General features: G+C 42.7%; 3 protein-coding genes across 4 annotated transcripts; 2 read left to right on the top strand and 1 right to left on the bottom strand.

The window, feature by feature from the left end:
* Window positions 1–1,701: 1,701 nt before the first annotated feature.
* On the top strand, window positions 1,702–3,400 carry gng8 (guanine nucleotide binding protein (G protein), gamma 8). The gene is made up of 3 exons (XM_031869261.1): window positions 1,702–1,783; window positions 2,513–2,626; window positions 3,068–3,400. The coding sequence occupies exons 2-3, from the start codon at window positions 2,543–2,545 to the stop codon at window positions 3,194–3,196; spliced, it is 213 nt and encodes a 70-aa protein (XP_031725121.1). The 5' UTR covers window positions 1,702–1,783; window positions 2,513–2,542; the 3' UTR covers window positions 3,197–3,400.
* Window positions 3,401–3,758: 358 nt separating this feature from the next.
* Window positions 3,759–8,901, top strand: tmem45b (transmembrane protein 45B). The gene is made up of 6 exons (XM_031869260.1): window positions 3,759–3,874; window positions 5,039–5,236; window positions 5,327–5,539; window positions 5,641–5,825; window positions 6,035–6,177; window positions 7,572–8,901. Exons 2-6 carry the CDS (start codon window positions 5,047–5,049, stop codon window positions 7,681–7,683), a joined length of 843 nt encoding a protein of 280 aa, XP_031725120.1. The 5' UTR covers window positions 3,759–3,874; window positions 5,039–5,046; the 3' UTR covers window positions 7,684–8,901.
* Window positions 7,869–15,576, bottom strand: nfrkb (nuclear factor related to kappaB binding protein). Of its 2 annotated transcripts, XM_031869250.1 has the most exons (26): window positions 15,514–15,576; window positions 15,151–15,320; window positions 14,840–15,041; window positions 14,604–14,731; window positions 14,355–14,526; window positions 14,149–14,253; window positions 13,984–14,057; window positions 13,833–13,914; window positions 13,547–13,742; window positions 13,353–13,464; window positions 13,130–13,256; window positions 12,968–13,045; window positions 12,791–12,867; window positions 12,651–12,697; window positions 12,336–12,396; window positions 12,047–12,221; window positions 11,859–11,965; window positions 11,627–11,750; window positions 11,301–11,380; window positions 10,988–11,184; window positions 10,613–10,883; window positions 10,355–10,534; window positions 9,484–10,212; window positions 8,903–9,009; window positions 8,651–8,786; window positions 7,869–8,563 (listed from the first exon to the last, which is right to left on the bottom strand). In XM_031869250.1, exons 2-26 carry the CDS (start codon window positions 15,274–15,276, stop codon window positions 8,423–8,425), a joined length of 3,834 nt encoding a protein of 1,277 aa, XP_031725110.1. In that variant the 5' UTR covers window positions 15,277–15,320; window positions 15,514–15,576; the 3' UTR covers window positions 7,869–8,422. The 2 variants fall into 2 exon arrangements, with proteins under 2 accessions (XP_031725110.1, XP_031725109.1); XM_031869249.1 differs by lacking the exon at window positions 15,514–15,576 and having other exon boundaries at window positions 15,151–15,507.
* Window positions 15,577–15,684: the final 108 nt, after the last annotated feature.

Here is a 15,684-nt window from a genome sequence, read left to right as displayed (position 1 = left end):
GGAAAGAAAACAACCAGGGTATCATCTTTAAATAAACATATTCCAATATATGTGCCACTTCCTGCATGCTGGGTCTCCCTTTTATGAACAACTGCTGTAGAGTTGCCTGTTCTTTTCTCATTTGCAGTCCCACATTGAAGCTTTACCTGGTAAATTGGCCAATAGTCAATGGTCTGAACAACAGGGAAGTATTTGCTTTTCCCTGTAATTATACCAGAATAGATCATTTCTATTTTTAAACTGATATACCCGAGTATTTCTTTGGTATTGTGTAGATTTGCTTATAAGGAAATAAAGTATGGCTGAAGACAGATGTCTTTAAATGCTAACACTAAATAAACATGTGTACTTGATGGGATATGCAGACACTTCGCCCTCCTCTCAGGTTTCATGGATCCTATGATGTGGCGTCTGTCATAAATGAATCATACGAGAGAGGAGACATGCTGGCTGGCTGACTGGCTTTAGAGTTTGTGCTTGTCAATATATATATATATATAACAATATTAAGTTCTAACTAAGTAGGACCGCAGAATCTGAACATCCCCGCTTGGTTTATAACACAACACACTGGGCAAATTGTGTTTTTGGGCCCTTGGTGAAAGAGGACAGAGCACCTTCTACTCATGAGGTCCAGTATCTTCCACAGAAAGAGACCAATTACAGGGAAACAAATGTTAATGAGGCACTTGACATTTAACTCCATAGCACTGCCTCTTCGCCCCCCTGCTGCTGTGTGGAATAACTGTCAGCTCTACAGGAAGGACTGGCAGCATGGTAGAGGATAGGCATGAGACCAATAATCCTGCTGTCGGGAAAAACTCACACCTTGACAAAGACTCAATCACTCACCTTGCAAACTTAGCGTAGGATATACTGCATGTTATCCAGTGCTCTTGTGTAGCCTATTTGTTGTAAGAAAGCATTAGGCTATTCAATTGAGCCTCTTCAAAGACATTATTACTTGAATCATTCCTTACTGCTGTTATACCGTAAATCTGCACAATGCTCCAGGTTACTTTGTCAGAGAATCCCTAACAGGTCAAATCTGGTTATATTCTACAGCTAAAGTCATATAATACAAAAAGAACATGTTTGCTGAAGGCAAGATAATGTGTTACACTGTAAAAGCACATGAAACACAAATGTATGTTGATGACTTTTGGAGGACTGTCATTTTTGAATTCCAACATTCAACACTGTCACATAATAAACCTGTTATGAATACTGATTACTCATTATTGATTGTTCCTGGTCAGTGCATCTAAAATGAATGCACTCATGTATCCAAATATTACAGATTTGATATTTGTCCAAGAGTGCATTGCACCTAGGAAAATAAATTAAAGTCATGGAAAACAATGTATTCTCCTGAGAGCTTCCTCATCAGAGTCTAATGCTTTTTCATGTTACTGTGTTATGAAGAAAGCAGTTTTTTCATCCCTTTATATTCAATACACTATTAGCTATTTAAATCATATATCCCTTTTTAAAAACAATATTTAATGTTCCATCTCGCAGCACACGCTCCTCTATCACCTCAGGTGAGCGAGTGATAGAGACTCTAGAGATGAAGGTCACACCACATGTTGCCTTTAACTGCTGCACTGAGCTCATCCTGGGGGCAGAACCACAGCTAGTTATTTGAAGGAGGGAACCTATTGAAGCCTCATCTTTGCCATTAATCTCACTTCATTTGTTACTGTAAGTTGGTGCGGTGGACCCAGTTGGAAACAAGCAGACTTTTCTTTTCAGGAGCCCAACGGTCGCTGTTGGTCTTGTGGTGAGTGGCGTTGTGATTGTTATGAGTTTGGATACATCTTGAAAAAAAATTATATTTTTTTTTTTTTACAGATTCTTGGAAACAGCTTGTATCAGACCACATATCTCTACATGTGTGTGCTGATATTGTCAGCATATTTCAGAAGTGTGAATTGTATTAGTGTGTAGAAACTATTTGTATTGATAGAATTGACTAATTAATTTAACGCACCACAGACACAATAAAAAGTCTTTTGTTGCTGAGTAATGATGCTTTTTTTTCATTTACTGCTATCTTAAAGCAATTTAATGCTGATTTCTTGGGTAAGTATGGCAGAACCTGAGCATCATAATAGCAGCAGACTAATAGCCTTGACAGCAACTCTCTACACCTGCAGTTTAGGATAAAACTATTCTGAAAGAGCAACTAGTTAACGTTAATGTTTTTACTCTTACGTGTATTTACATGCCCAGCTAGCGGATGCCCTCCCCTGGGGAGGCTGCTCTGCCTCCCCTCCCTCCCAAGCCCTCCTCCTCTGAGACCCTCCCTGTGCCACTTGCAGCTGAGACCCAGGGAGCAGAATTAACAAGCAAATTGAAACTGACTCTAACCATGGCACACCTTCATCAACTGTGTTTGCACTTTAGAAGTGTCTCATGTTTGTATTTTGTTTATTCCACTTTTCTTTTTTATCGGTGATGCATATGAATATTTCTTGTCTGATGAGTCAACATTGATGGTTTGCTCCAGGCTGACTGACTTCAGTTGGAAAGGGGCAGGATGTCCAACAACATGGCCAAGATTGCAGATGCTCGAAAGACGGTAGAACAACTGAAACTGGAGGTCAACATAGAGAGGATGATGGTGAGTCTGCACATTATGTAAGTAATGATGATGGACAAGTTAAGAAACGGCCTTAGATTATGGCAGCATGTTTTATAATGAATCAGTGAAAATGCTCTTCTCACTTTCCTGTGTCTCAAAAGAGATTTAATGTCATGTATATTTAAATCAACATTGATTTCTAATCTTGAACTTTCCGAAGAGCAGTTCACCTCTAACAGACAACCTTTTTTTTTTTTTAACGATTAAATAAAATTTGCTCCATTTCCAGAACTGACATCAGTTTTTACTGTTTTGATTGATGCAGGAAAAATGTTTTCTTTTAGTGTATAATCAATGGTTAAAAAAAAATGAAATATGGAATAATAGAATTTAAAATGTTTTTTTTATCCTCTTCCCCTCCAATTTTCGACACACACACACACACACACACACACACACACACACACACACACACACCAGATATCCAAAGCAGCAGCTGATCTGATGGCCTACTGCGAAGCTCATGCCAAAGAGGACCCCCTGGTGACACCAGTACTTTCCTCTGAGAACCCGTTTCGAGAGAAGAAATTATTCTGTGAAATACTATAAAAAGATAAATGTCTTAGCTATTTTAATTTCAGCTGTAATGACAAACAACGAGAAAACTTTCATTTTATAGAATAATTTTTTTGTAATTACAGTAGCTCTTTGGTGACTAACTTTACCTGAGGAATGATCATTTGACCAAGACAATGACGACAATAAAGATTTATCAAAAGTGGGTGCAAAGTTCATTGAGACGGGCCGGCACTGCTGCCTCTCCTTCTGCACACAGAGTTTATACATTAACTCAACGGTTGAGTTCTCATTTTGCCTTTTCTGTTGAAGACTGACTCATTTCAAGATAAAAGGCAAAATAAAGTTGCACACAGTTTGCTCTGCATCATATTTTAACAGCATGAAAAACATACTCTACATTCAATAACTTGACATGGACGTGTGTTGAAGATTTTTTTTTCTTTTTATACCAAATATACAACGTGATCTTTAAGTCAGGTATTGTTTTCCGTCTGAATGTCACATCTGTCTCCCATGAGGACGTCCCTTGGTCACAGAAACCTATGCAAATAATGGGCGGGGCTATGTGATGATGTCAATACAGGTGCCGACATTAGGTGTGCAGAGTTTACACAGATTATACAGAGTGCGGCCACTCTAACAGCTGCTAGGATTTACTGATTAGCAAAGCCTTTCTGAAGCCTTTGGGAATTAGCAGCAGAGAATAAGGTATGTACAATCTGTTATTATCTGTTTTAAGTGTGATAGGAAAAGGCTCATTTTCACATTCAGTATCTGTACAGGGGCTGTTCAGTGACAGCTAACGACAGAAACTATGTAGAGATGTTATTATAGTTAAGGTTGTTTTTAAAGTCTAATCTATCTCAATCTATTGGGTGAGAAAGAAGTTAACAAAAACAATGAAGTCAAACGGCTGCTCAAGAAAAACTTGTCTAACAGACGACTATGCGAAACACACCCATACACACACCCCACTGATGGGACTGAATGGGCCTTATGTAAGAAACACAAACACATCGCACGACAAAAAGAACGAGAAAGTTAACGAAAACAAAAATGTTCTCGCAGGAGGCCCATCTACTCACGAACAGAGCCCTAACGTGCCACCTTAAGAGTGACTATGCTGCAGGAATATGTCTCATTTTAAATAATAGGTCAGTAGCAACACTATGTCGAAAGCACATTGCTCAGCTTTTCACATTTTATCTGTAACACTTTCGTAGAATGTGACCAATATTGACAAAAATGAGATACAAATAGCTTTCGTGCTTTAAAAAAAACCTTGACAGATAGCCAACCGATTCATTCACCAAACAGCTCTGTACGATTTGAATTTCATTTTTGCAAGACAAATGAGCGGCTCTCGTCTGGATCAAAGGCTATATTCTATGAACCTATACCCTGATAATATACTAAAGTACCAAGTTACCCATGGTTCCTCGTTTCCATTGAATGGTACATTGCTTCTCGGGATTTAGTGACATGAATACAATACTACATACTAGTATTCAACCAGGCTGATGTTTTAGCTCAAAACTAACTCCACCTCACTCTCATATTATCATTTTACGCTGTATTCAGCAATTGGTTCGGAAACTATCACGTTTATTTTGCAAAAGCCCTTTATGTTGAAGCAATCTACCGTCCCGAGTTTGAGGTATCTCATCGTGAGCTGCTGTTTTTAGTTCCTTCGTTATGTCACTTTATTGCTTGTAATCATTACATGGCTCATAAAATAATGCCACCAGCTCGTACTTTGACCTTGACGATGACTCGGTTCAAAGGAAATAGAGCATTGAGCTACATAGTAATCATTGTGTTTCCATCAAATGCATCGTATTTACTACTAAGTTGTTGTTCTTACGTTTTCAGGCCGAACAATGGCAAACTTTGGAGGACATGCCATTCCTGGCTCTTTTTTCCTGTTCTTAGGCTGTTGGCTAACTGTGAAACACATTCTGCAACACTACTGGAGGACAAGTCAGCCTAAAGGACGACGCATTATGTCGCCTTCATTTCGAAGACTGGACTACACGGAGGGAGGATTTCAAATCTTTGCTTCATTCGTTGGTCAGTTTTTCCTCTCGATCCTCTGCACACTGCAAACTCCCTAAACCTGTTCTTCCCTCATCTCACTTGCCCGATGTTGTCCCGTTCCAGGTATTATGGTTGAACAGTTTGTGGTGGATGGGCCGCACGCCCACCTCTACGACACGGAGAACAAGTCATGGGTCAAGCTGATGAACTGGCAGCATGGCACGATGTATCTGTTCTTTGGGATCTCTGGAATAGCACTGGTTGCCAGTACTGCATCCAAACTGGTGCCAGCTGGTGTGGACCGCCTCGCTCTCTCCTTGGCTCTGTTTGTTGAAGGCAAGTCAAGTTTGAGTTCAGCATGTTTCCTTCACATCCCAACTATGTTCCCCTGGTGTGTATTTGAGCTTTTCTTTTTTTTCTATTTGACAATCATCCAGGGTTTCTGTTCTACTACCACCTGCACAATCGGCCCCCTCTGGACGCTCACATCCACTCCCTGCTGCTCGTTGCCGTGTTCAGCGGATCGGCCAGCACCATGCTGGAGGTGTTCATAAGAGACAACATTATTTTGGAGCTGTTCAGGGCGTGCCTGTTCATCCTGCAGGGCTCCTGGTTCTACCAGGTGATTAGCATAATGAGGAGCTGAGAATGCCGTATTGTGTGGAACAGTTTGAACGTGCCCATGAACATTGTTTTCTTAAGCTTTCAATTTACAGTTTGTAAAATTTCCTTTACAAACACAGTTTTTGTGAGCAGCAGTAAAATTCACAAGAATATTTTGCTGAACATCACAGGTAGTTGTCTCCTTCATCACACTGTTTATCATTTCAGATTGGATTTGTACTTTACCCACCGCGTGGACCGGAATGGGACCTGACACAGCACAACAACATCATGTTCGTCACAATGTGCTTCTGCTGGCATTTAGCTGTGGCCCTGCTCTTAGTCGTCTGCATCTCCTCGGTGGTTTGGTTGTAAGTATTTCACCCTTTATAGCTCAAATCAGTAGTTACTGAATGTGCCGTAGCTAAAGGTTTCAGCAGAACAGAGTAAACATCATAATAAGCATTTGGAAGCAACTAAATGAAGTACAAGTGAATTCATGCGGTGTACTTTATCCACTTTCACGATACTTACATAACAGAGCAATAAATGTCAAAGACTTTACTCTGTATGTTGTGTTCTTATGACTTAATGTGCAGAGAAACTGATGGTGATCACAACATATCTTGGTTCAGAAGGGTTGACCTCACTAGTTTCACTTTAGCTTTCAGAATAACATTGTGGCTTGGATTGGTTTCAAGTGCAAGTAAACAGCAGCATGTCCAGCCATTGTTGGAATGCAGCAGCAAAGCAAGCTCGTGCGTCTCACGGTAACGCAGAGACAATCAGCCTTAACAAAGGATGGACCGGGCTATACCCGCTGCCTTTACAATACGCCCTCCGAGCCACCAGCCAGCTGCAAAAGCACATTGAAGTCACATTAAGGACAAGCTCTTGCTGGACTGCTGCTGGTGATTTAATAAAAAGAAAATCATTTGTGAGTACATGTGCTACATCAACCTCCTTCCTGGTGCAAGGAAACTTATTTGTCAGTTTTATGTATTTGAAAAGTAAAAACATGAACGAACAAACGTCAAATCGATAAATAAATCTAGTTGGGGGACCTCTGGTGTAGGCCTTCTGGGTGCTTTTCCTGTATTCTTGTACTGTTTATCAACATATTTAAGATTGAGAAATTGGAACAGAAGAGGATTTCTTCAACGGCATTAGGACTTTTAGTAAAAGCTTTCTTTGAACAGAGAATAGCGGGACCTTTAGAGTTGTATTCTGATCTCTGAACCTGTATTTTAAAAAGGTACGCTGCAGTTTATATAGTCAACAAGGCTTTGTTTACATTCAACGTCTCACCACAGTGAGCAGCCGGCTTAACACGGCCAATGATTTGCTTCAAATATTTGCTAGGCCTTACGGATATTTGCTTGTTTTGAAACCTGTACTGTGAACATCAGGTTCTTCTTTGTCGTTGGTGCGTTATTGTTTTTACCGCCCTCGGCAGCCAGCAGAAATGTGTATCGCATTACTCTCGTATTGTACATTATTGTGCTTGCTTGTACACACGCTGGTACAACATGATATGCACACAAAAGATTAAAAAGGGCTCTGCAGCACCATTCATGGTCAAAACTGAGGACTTAGTTTCAGTTTTCTTGGAGTACATGTTTGAAATTTGTCTTTCCCTGCAAGAGACTTCTTGCAGGAACACTTGAAATGAACATGTCAACAACAGCAGTAAACTCTGCTGTAGATGTGTCATCTTTATGTTGTTCATGCATTAGCTGAAGCCTTTGTTGTCTTGTTCCAACAGCACAGTGAAGAGATTCTCAGGAAGAGGACAGGACATAGAGATTGGAATGAGAAACACATCCTCCAAATCAAGCTCCCAGAAGGCTTTGCTCGAAGAGTCGGAAGAAGAGTGAATGCATGTTTATGGTTCTTTGAAGACCAAGTCTGCAGTTTGTACAAAGTACTTTCGATTTTTTTCAATCGATTTAAATATGATTTGTTATTATGGTCTGTTTAAGTATTTCAAAAACACAATATAAACCTAAATGCGTGGCTCCAGTGTATGGCCTGCTATCAAATAAAGTATGACACCGAAGAAGAGAACAAATAATGTATTAAAACAAAAATCAGAAAGTCACAACATTAAAATGAATCAGACAGACTTAAGTCCACTTGTTTCACATTTGCTAATATTGCATTACATCAAACATTTAAAGAAGTGACAGAGCAAACATCTTATTGACAGTCGTATAGATTTAATATGAATTAATAAGCTGAGACTATTCAGGTGAAATATTAACAGGGCAACTGGGCTTTTGAAAGTTTGTTAATTACTGAAAAACAACAGAATGGAAACAGCCTGGAGAGCCGTAGATTGTTATAGACAAGATATAAAACAATGTGGAGAATATAATTCAAGAGATTAATGACACTCTTCCACATACTGGTGATATCGGTATCTTTCTGTCAATCTGAACACAAGCCCATAGCACTTACTGAGAAGATTGATTTTCATGTCACACGCTGTAATAACACATGTCACATATACATGTGGGAGAGTAGAAACAAGTCAAAATATCCTGAAAAGGCTCGAGAACACGAAGTACCGAATACATACTGTACAGCGGACCTCGATTCACTGCCGACTGACGATCACTGTTGAGGTGCAGTTGGGGGATCGGGGGCACATTTGGGCGAAGGTGCCGTTGTGACGACGACTGTGGAAACAGATTTCGGGGAGCCTGACGCCATGTGCTGCTGGAGCTGCTGCGCCTGGACCGTCTGGATGCGAACCTAATAAAAAGGAAGAAAGACGGATAGTTAGGCCTTGCGATGCTCTGTGTGTCTCCAACTAAAACAAGTGGGATGTGAGCGGCTGACCTGCGTGGCCTGTCCTTGCTGCTGAAGCTGCTGGAACTGCTGTGCTGTGACAAAGCTGACCGGCTTGTTCCCTGCGATCAGCTTCGTGCCGGCGGGCATGGTGGTCAGGATGATGTTCCGGCCCAGACTGCTGATACTGCTCAGAGGAGAAAGGAAATGGGACAAAAACATGTCAATCTACCAGCCTGACTCACAGCTGTAGAGAAGAAAAAATATGTAATACATCAATAAATAAATAAATGAATAACTTACTTTGCGTTCAGACTTCCTTTCACTAATGGTGAGGTCACAACACTCTTGCTCTTCAGTGGTTGGTTCAGGACAGAGAGGGGCACAGTTATCCTGGTCGGTAACTTCCCCTACAGTGGTGTCAAAATAAAGAGGATTGTTCCCGAGACATGTGACTTTCAGAACTGAATACATATATGGTCCATCATTGTAATAAAACAATATATTCATTTGTGCAATGTTATTTAAATTGTCTGTAATACAAGAGATGTGTGGTTAGTATTATAACATATACTTTAATGTATTAGATTGCTGTTTATCAGTTTGGTATTTAAGAAACATGAAAAAACAAAGTGAAACAGTGGCCCCTAGAGGCCACCATACTTCTTACATGAAGGTCCTAAAAATGGTTGACTGAATGGCATCCTAAGTGCTACACACCTGTTCAAGTGAGTCTAAAAATATGAAGAATAAAATATGAAGATTTCTGGTGTACAGTAGCGGGAATCAAATTAAACTATTTACCCCATACGATGGGAATGATACACCATAAAACCCTCGCAAATTTCTTCACAATCTGAACATTAACAGAATAACTATCTTACCGTTTGAGTGGTGACCACAGTAGCAGGGACCTGCCGCACAGTGGCTGTAGCTGTTCCTAGCGTCAGAGTGGAGCACGAGACTCCAGGAGTCACCGTAATCCCCTTGGCACCGGCCACGACGCTGGCAGCCATGGTCATGACATTAGCACATGTCGACGCTGTGAGCGGTTTACTGCCGGTAGTGGTCGTCACCGTGATGGTCTGACCTTGTTTCTGTGGAATAACACCGAGTCCCGGCATTATCCGAATGGTGGCGCCACTCTTGTCGGGGGAGGACACGCTGGAGAAGGTCCTCGATTTTTGGTCAGCCATAGTCACCGCCAGCGTGGGCATCAGTCGTATGGCCGTGTCTCCTGCCGCCTTCAACAAGCTAGAAGCGGTGGAGCCCGCTTTAGTGGTCTGCACTTCCCCCGTGCAGGATGTAGCACCGGCAGAGGAAGGTGAAGAGTGGGGCGGCGTCATGTGGAGAGTGGCTGATATGGTCTTGCCGCCGCCAGAACCCAGAAAGTCGGGCGTGAGTTTGACGGTTGCAACTGGGGATTTGGCAAGAGTTGCCATCATATCTGGGGTGATCCGCAGCACCGTCTGTCCCTTGGCGTCCGTGGTGATGGAGGACGATGGAAGACGAAGCACATCTTTACCCTGGATGCGCAGGTTTGTAGCCGTGATTGGAATTCCTCCTCCTCCTCCTCCTGCAGTCTTCATTCCCAACTGGCCTGTGATGGACACCTTTAAAGAACACCAAAAGACACATCTTGCGGTTATTAACGTGGCAAATTACATTACTTATTTAAGGATATGGAGTTTCTGTTTCGGTCAGCTCCATAACCTGCAGACTATTTTAGCTGAAACCAGTAAAGGCAGCAGGTACCTGTTTGATACTTGGGCCGGCGACTCCTTGCAGCATTGCAGGGGAAGCAGGGTTGTTTGCTGGGCTAGCAGGTGATCTGGCATGAGGTTTGGCCACAGCTACGGTAGACACAGACAGGGTGGTTGGCACCTGGACTGGACTACTGGCAGACTGACTCCTCAGAGGCACAGAAACCACTGCCTAATGAAAACACACGACGAATGAATCATATATATTTGCAATATGCAAAACAACAAACGCAGCTCGTTATTTGATTACCTGTGAAAGGCCCTTGGCTGCCATCGACACCGGCATCCTGATCTGGTGAGGCGTCTGATGGACCAGTGTGGCCTGCTGACTTCCTGCCGAAGAACCCAGACCCGGATGAGCAGAAACGACCCGTACCTGAGGGAGGGAGCCCGCCGCCAGGTGACTCACTATGCGAGCCGTGTGTTGGGATGTGACTGGCTGAGAAACCGGCGGACAAGCCTGACTGGTGGGTAAGATGGTTCCCAGCTGGGGCAACGAGGGAGGGGACACAAGAAGAACTCTGGAAGAGAGCGAGAAGGGGCAAGAGAGGAGACGGTTCCATTTCAAATCACACAGATGAAAATGGGTGCATGTATAGTACAAACTGAATTGTGTCACACTGACCCTGTGCTGGTTTTGATTGTATCAGGGACTCCGGTCTTTGTTGGCGTGGTGGCTGTGCAGGGTAAGGGGGACTTAGGGGTTCCAGGTGGGATCGGGGTGGGTGTTGTAGGGGTCGGAGACATGGGATTGGAGATTGTATCCTGTCCCGCCTCCAGACATCCCAGGGTTTTACTGCCTCCGTCTTTACTTCCCGACTTCTAAAACATAAACAGGAGATTCATAACAAACATGTTGCTCTCAGACCCTGAAAACACGGCTGTGTGCAGCTACGCGTCGCTTTTATTCTGCAGTAAAATGGAGGCAGTGGACTCACAGGCTTAGATGCAGGTTTAGGCTTTTGCTGCAGGGCTTTTCTTGCCTTTGCAGCAGCAGCTTGAGCCTGGTGGATCCTCTCTGGATGAAAGAAAAAAACATTTTCCATATCACTGTGATCTTGAAGACTGGGAGCATACACTGTGAGGGTTAAAATAAATTGCGTACATCTTCTTTTCAGACAATAGTCGGCTCATCAAACTAGACAAATGGCTCCTTATTGGCTGCCTCTACTCAAACAAGTGCATAATTAGAGGTCTTTACACTTACTGAACCAACTACAAAGGTGGACAGCTAAACCCTAAAATAAAGCACATGGATTCTCACCAAACTCCTCTTGACTGCGACTGCGGTGCAGGTAAATCCAGAGCTTGCGGCCGATGTCATACTTCACACAGGGGTCTTTCTCATAGTGAAGTCTATCCAGGGCACCGCTGACAACGGTGTTCACCTAAATGGCAAAGAAGGCAATAACTTAAAGGCTGCAGGCCAATGTACGGCACACACAAGTCACTCTGCAAGAGTTAGCTGAATGACACCAAAATAATGCATACCTTACCTGTGCACTGGTGACATCTGGAGCAAGAAACTGAGAGTCTTTCAACAGTTCACAGATCTCTGCCCTTGTTCCTTCTCCATTTGGTAACCTGGCTGCTGCATCGCGCACTGCGGAAGTAAGAGGGGAGAAGTCAGAATCGTACACACTCGATAAAGCCTGACGATAGAGAGTAAAAGAGAAGGCCTAACCCAGAGAGAGAATGGTCACATATGGTGGTCGGTCTGAGCGGAGCAATGTGTGCTCCCTGGCTTTGTTGAGAGACATCTCCTTATCAAACACTCCTTTAACCGGCCCCACCACAGACTCAAAGCCGTGCATCCTGAAGGTGAAGGCTTTATGTGGCTGGTTGTATCGCTGCTGCTCCTAAAAAAAAATAAAAAATGAAACATTTTGTTGGCTTAGAGAGTTCATGTCCAGGCAAAATAAGGCAAAAATGTTGTAAATGAGATTAAAAAAAATCCAGCAGCACAAACGAACCTGGATTTGAAACACTTGTCTCTCATCTCCAGTGCTGGGCCGCACCACATAATCAGTTGAGCTGTTAGAGATATTACACTGTTAGCTTCAACAACTAAAACTACTTTATTATGTTAAAGTCAGGCTACGAATAACTCTTATATTTATTGATAAGACATTTTTTGATTGTGAAATTTTCTATCTTAAATAGACCAAATTAAATTAATTTAAAAAGGCATGCGTTGTCCTACAAGCAACACAAATAAAAATCAAATTAATTACTGGTCGATCATTTAATTAGTGAATTTTTTACAATAAAAACGCTGTGAATCTTACACTCTTGGTGTGGGAGAAGTCATCTCTAGCATGTCCTCATTTTCTGTCTATGAAAGACAAAAAAAACCAAAAACATTCTGTAACCATAAACACAGTGGTATAGCATGTGAAATGTGTTTGTGATATAATAACTGTACTACCTTGATAACCAAGTCTTTGGAGTCCAGCCACAACTGACAGAGTGCACTGAGATCCTTCTCTGTATCCTGAGTGGGGCCTAAAATAAATAATTGACTTTTATCCTCAAGAATACAAATCAGTCTGAACAGCAAGCACTGCATCAATCTGGGATGTAAAAAAAAACGGATCCCTCTTACCAATCCACCTCCACTGCTGAGAGTCGTCAGCAAACTCCACAAATGGAGAAAATCCACTGGGGAGGGCCATCATTCCATCTGATTAGCAAACACACCATACATGAGTAACAGTGGGTGGAAAACAACGCCTGACCGTTTCGGTGTGAGTGTCCTGCTTCATACCTTTAGTCTCTCCTGCAAGAAATTGCAGGGCTTGAAGAACCAAGTCGGACCAACACGGGACGGAGGAGAACCACACATTGAGGGAGCTGGCTGGAGAGGACTGCCACATTTGAACTTTCTCCTCCAGCTGTGAGATCACAACGTAGGCGTTTTACAACACGCAGCCAGAGCTGTGATCATTGTTTTTATAATGTGTGTGTGAGAGTCTGCAATGAGTGCATACCAGTGAAGTGCTTGTAAAGAGTTCTGCCCTTAAGACGCTCTCCAGCAAGCTGAAGAAACTGATGGCTATTTCCTCAACTGGAACCGGGCTGCTCGGACACTCCTCCACAATTCTGAGTAGTTTTTGAGAACAGGAGACTCAATGGTTATATGCATATACAAGGTATACATACACTTGTGTAGCGCTAAACTCACTCTTCCTTGATGTTGGCCAGTGGAGTAGACGGGGTGTCTGGCAGGGAGTTGATGATGCTCGCCGTTGGTGCTGATGGGGTGTCTGATGGTGCAAGAATTTCACAGGGATCCTCAGATTCCACTTTTATTGTCCTCATTTTCTTCTTCCTTCTCTCGTCTTTGATCTTCTTCTTAGGCAGAGACAGATCAAAAAATGCTGCAAGAAAAAAAAAAAGAGGGGAAGAAACATTTCAACTATCTGTCATGAAACCAAGACTTTTCCTTAAGATTTAATTATTTTACTCACACATAGCCCCCTTCCGACCAATATTCGCTCGTGAAAGTATGTCTCCGAGGTGGATGTCAGAGGTCATCAAGTCTGGATGATCCTGAATAAATCACTCATTAATTACATATTACGCAAATCAAGACTAAACCATATCTGTGACACCACTTACTGGCTGTCGCTTCCTCTTCTCCCGATGGTTATGCAGCATGGCTTTCAAATCCTGCTCCCCTAGTTCTATTCCTTCTGTGAAAGAAATGAAATGTCTTTTTAACATCGTATTCACCACGCTCACACATTTGAGTGACATCATCTTGATACGGCAGAAAGCCCTGACCAGTAGTCTTCATGTCTTGGGTGGAGAGGCTGGGAAGAACTCTCAGCGAGACGGTGGGTGTCGGAGAGGAAGGTGACTGAGGTGCTGGAGCCCATAATGATATGTCTACAAGCATTAAACAATAAGACTCTTATTAGTGTTCATAAGTTCTTTACTGGAGAACAGTGAAGTTATCGGCAGTGATAGTAATGAAAGAACCGACTGACCGTCATCATCAGATGAAGCATTGCTGTCTCCACACTCAGTTTTGACCTCCTTCAATATGCGGCTCAGTCTTCTTCTCACCCGTGGCTCCCGCATTTCAGCCTGAGTCTTGGTCGGTAACTTCCTTTTAGGTGGAAAGTCCAGACCACTGTGGACCGCAAACTCCAGCAGCTCCTACAAAAATAAGACAACATTAAGACTAATGGCAGGAGGCGGTGTGGATTGTACTTTAAGCTTTCACAAAAAAATACCTTTCTGGAGACAAGGATGTGCTTCAGAAGTCTGTGGTAATACTGCTGAAGGGAGTACAGCTGTCTCTTTCTCTGGGACCTGGCACACAGTTGTCTGTACTTGACCACCTCAGGATTGAAGTAACCATCTGGGTTGATGTATAATGTGAGTCATGATCAGAAAATGCTTAAAAAAACCCACTTGTGGGGTATAGTTATGTGTTGGTGGGTAAATAAGTGGATAGCTAGGGAATCACCTCTGAATTGTTTCTGTGCAAGATGAAGGGGATTTCCAAAGGTGAAGTTTCTGTTGTTGAAAAGGTCCCCGATGGCGCCGTCTTGCTCCGCAACGTTGTTGTCAGGAAACTGGGGCAGAAACTGACGGAGGTGCTGTCTCTGGGAGTCTGACAGTACTTCACTCCAGGTGTTTGCACTCATCACGGAGAAGAAAATGTCAGGCTAATGAAAACAAAAGCGACAATTAATGCAGAATCTGCACTGTGTCTTATGCGTGTGAGCAATCGTACAAAGGCAGGACAGAGCAGCATTTCATGACCAGATAACTCACGTCCTCAAGTAGGTCCTCTGGCAGGTTCAATCTACAGTTACCCAGCATGCACTCCTCTGTGATTTGCTCATCGTTTTCTTCTTTTACATCAAGAGGGCCTGTGAGCATGTGGGCGAGGGCATCCATTCTTCTCCTCTGCAGCGAGCTTTACGCCTCTTCGCATAGAAGTGCTACAAACGACATAAACATTAGCAAAGCATTCACCAATGTTAACACATTAGCCGCTTCGTACAGTAACGTAGCGCACCAGCTAGCGTTACGTTATCAACAGGGCAGGTTATTACATCCATAACGGACACATACTGTTACTATTCGACATAATATAGTTGATACTGCTGATTAAAAACTGCTCACAGCCCTCACCTGACACTGCTTTTGTGTTTTGGAAATGAAGGGGGAACTGTTTCACCGACGTACCGTTTTCTTCTTCTACAGAAATCGGATAATAAACACGGCTGCGCTGCTCACCTCGTGCGTTCTGCTGCCCTCTACAGGAAGTTGATGAGTATGTAGCTAAATTATATAATTTGAATT

Source organism: Anarrhichthys ocellatus, unplaced genomic scaffold, assembly GCF_004355925.1.
Source record: "Anarrhichthys ocellatus isolate YVR2014 unplaced genomic scaffold, GSC_Weel_1.0 scaffold46, whole genome shotgun sequence".
Lineage (NCBI taxonomy): Eukaryota > Metazoa > Chordata > Actinopteri > Perciformes > Anarhichadidae > Anarrhichthys > Anarrhichthys ocellatus.
Note: the sequence above shows the minus strand (reverse complement) of the source record. Positions and strands in the feature narration are given on the sequence as shown.

Excerpts from the sequence above, each read along its gene's own strand:
- gng8 (XM_031869261.1), top strand. The coding sequence starts at position 2,543 with ATGTCCAACAACATGGCCAAGATTGCAGATGCTCGAAAGACGGTAGAA. Across the intron at positions 2,627-3,067 it reads TCAACATAGAGAGGATGATG|ATATCCAAAGCAGCAGCTGA; the intron begins GTGAGTCTGCAC and ends CACACACACCAG.
- tmem45b (XM_031869260.1), top strand. The coding sequence starts at position 5,047 with ATGGCAAACTTTGGAGGACATGCCATTCCTGGCTCTTTTTTCCTGTTC. Across the intron at positions 5,826-6,034 it reads AGGGCTCCTGGTTCTACCAG|ATTGGATTTGTACTTTACCC; the intron begins GTGATTAGCATA and ends TTATCATTTCAG. Across the intron at positions 6,178-7,571 it reads ATCTCCTCGGTGGTTTGGTT|CACAGTGAAGAGATTCTCAG; the intron begins GTAAGTATTTCA and ends TTGTTCCAACAG.
- nfrkb (XM_031869250.1), bottom strand. The coding sequence starts at position 15,276 with ATGGATGCCCTCGCCCACATGCTCACAGGCCCTCTTGATGTAAAAGAA. Across the intron at positions 12,868-12,967 it reads TCAGCAGTGGAGGTGGATTG|GCCCCACTCAGGATACAGAG; the intron begins GTAAGAGGGATC and ends TATTTATTTTAG. Across the intron at positions 8,564-8,650 it reads AGCAAGGACAGGCCACGCAG|GTTCGCATCCAGACGGTCCA; the intron begins GTCAGCCGCTCA and ends CCTTTTTATTAG.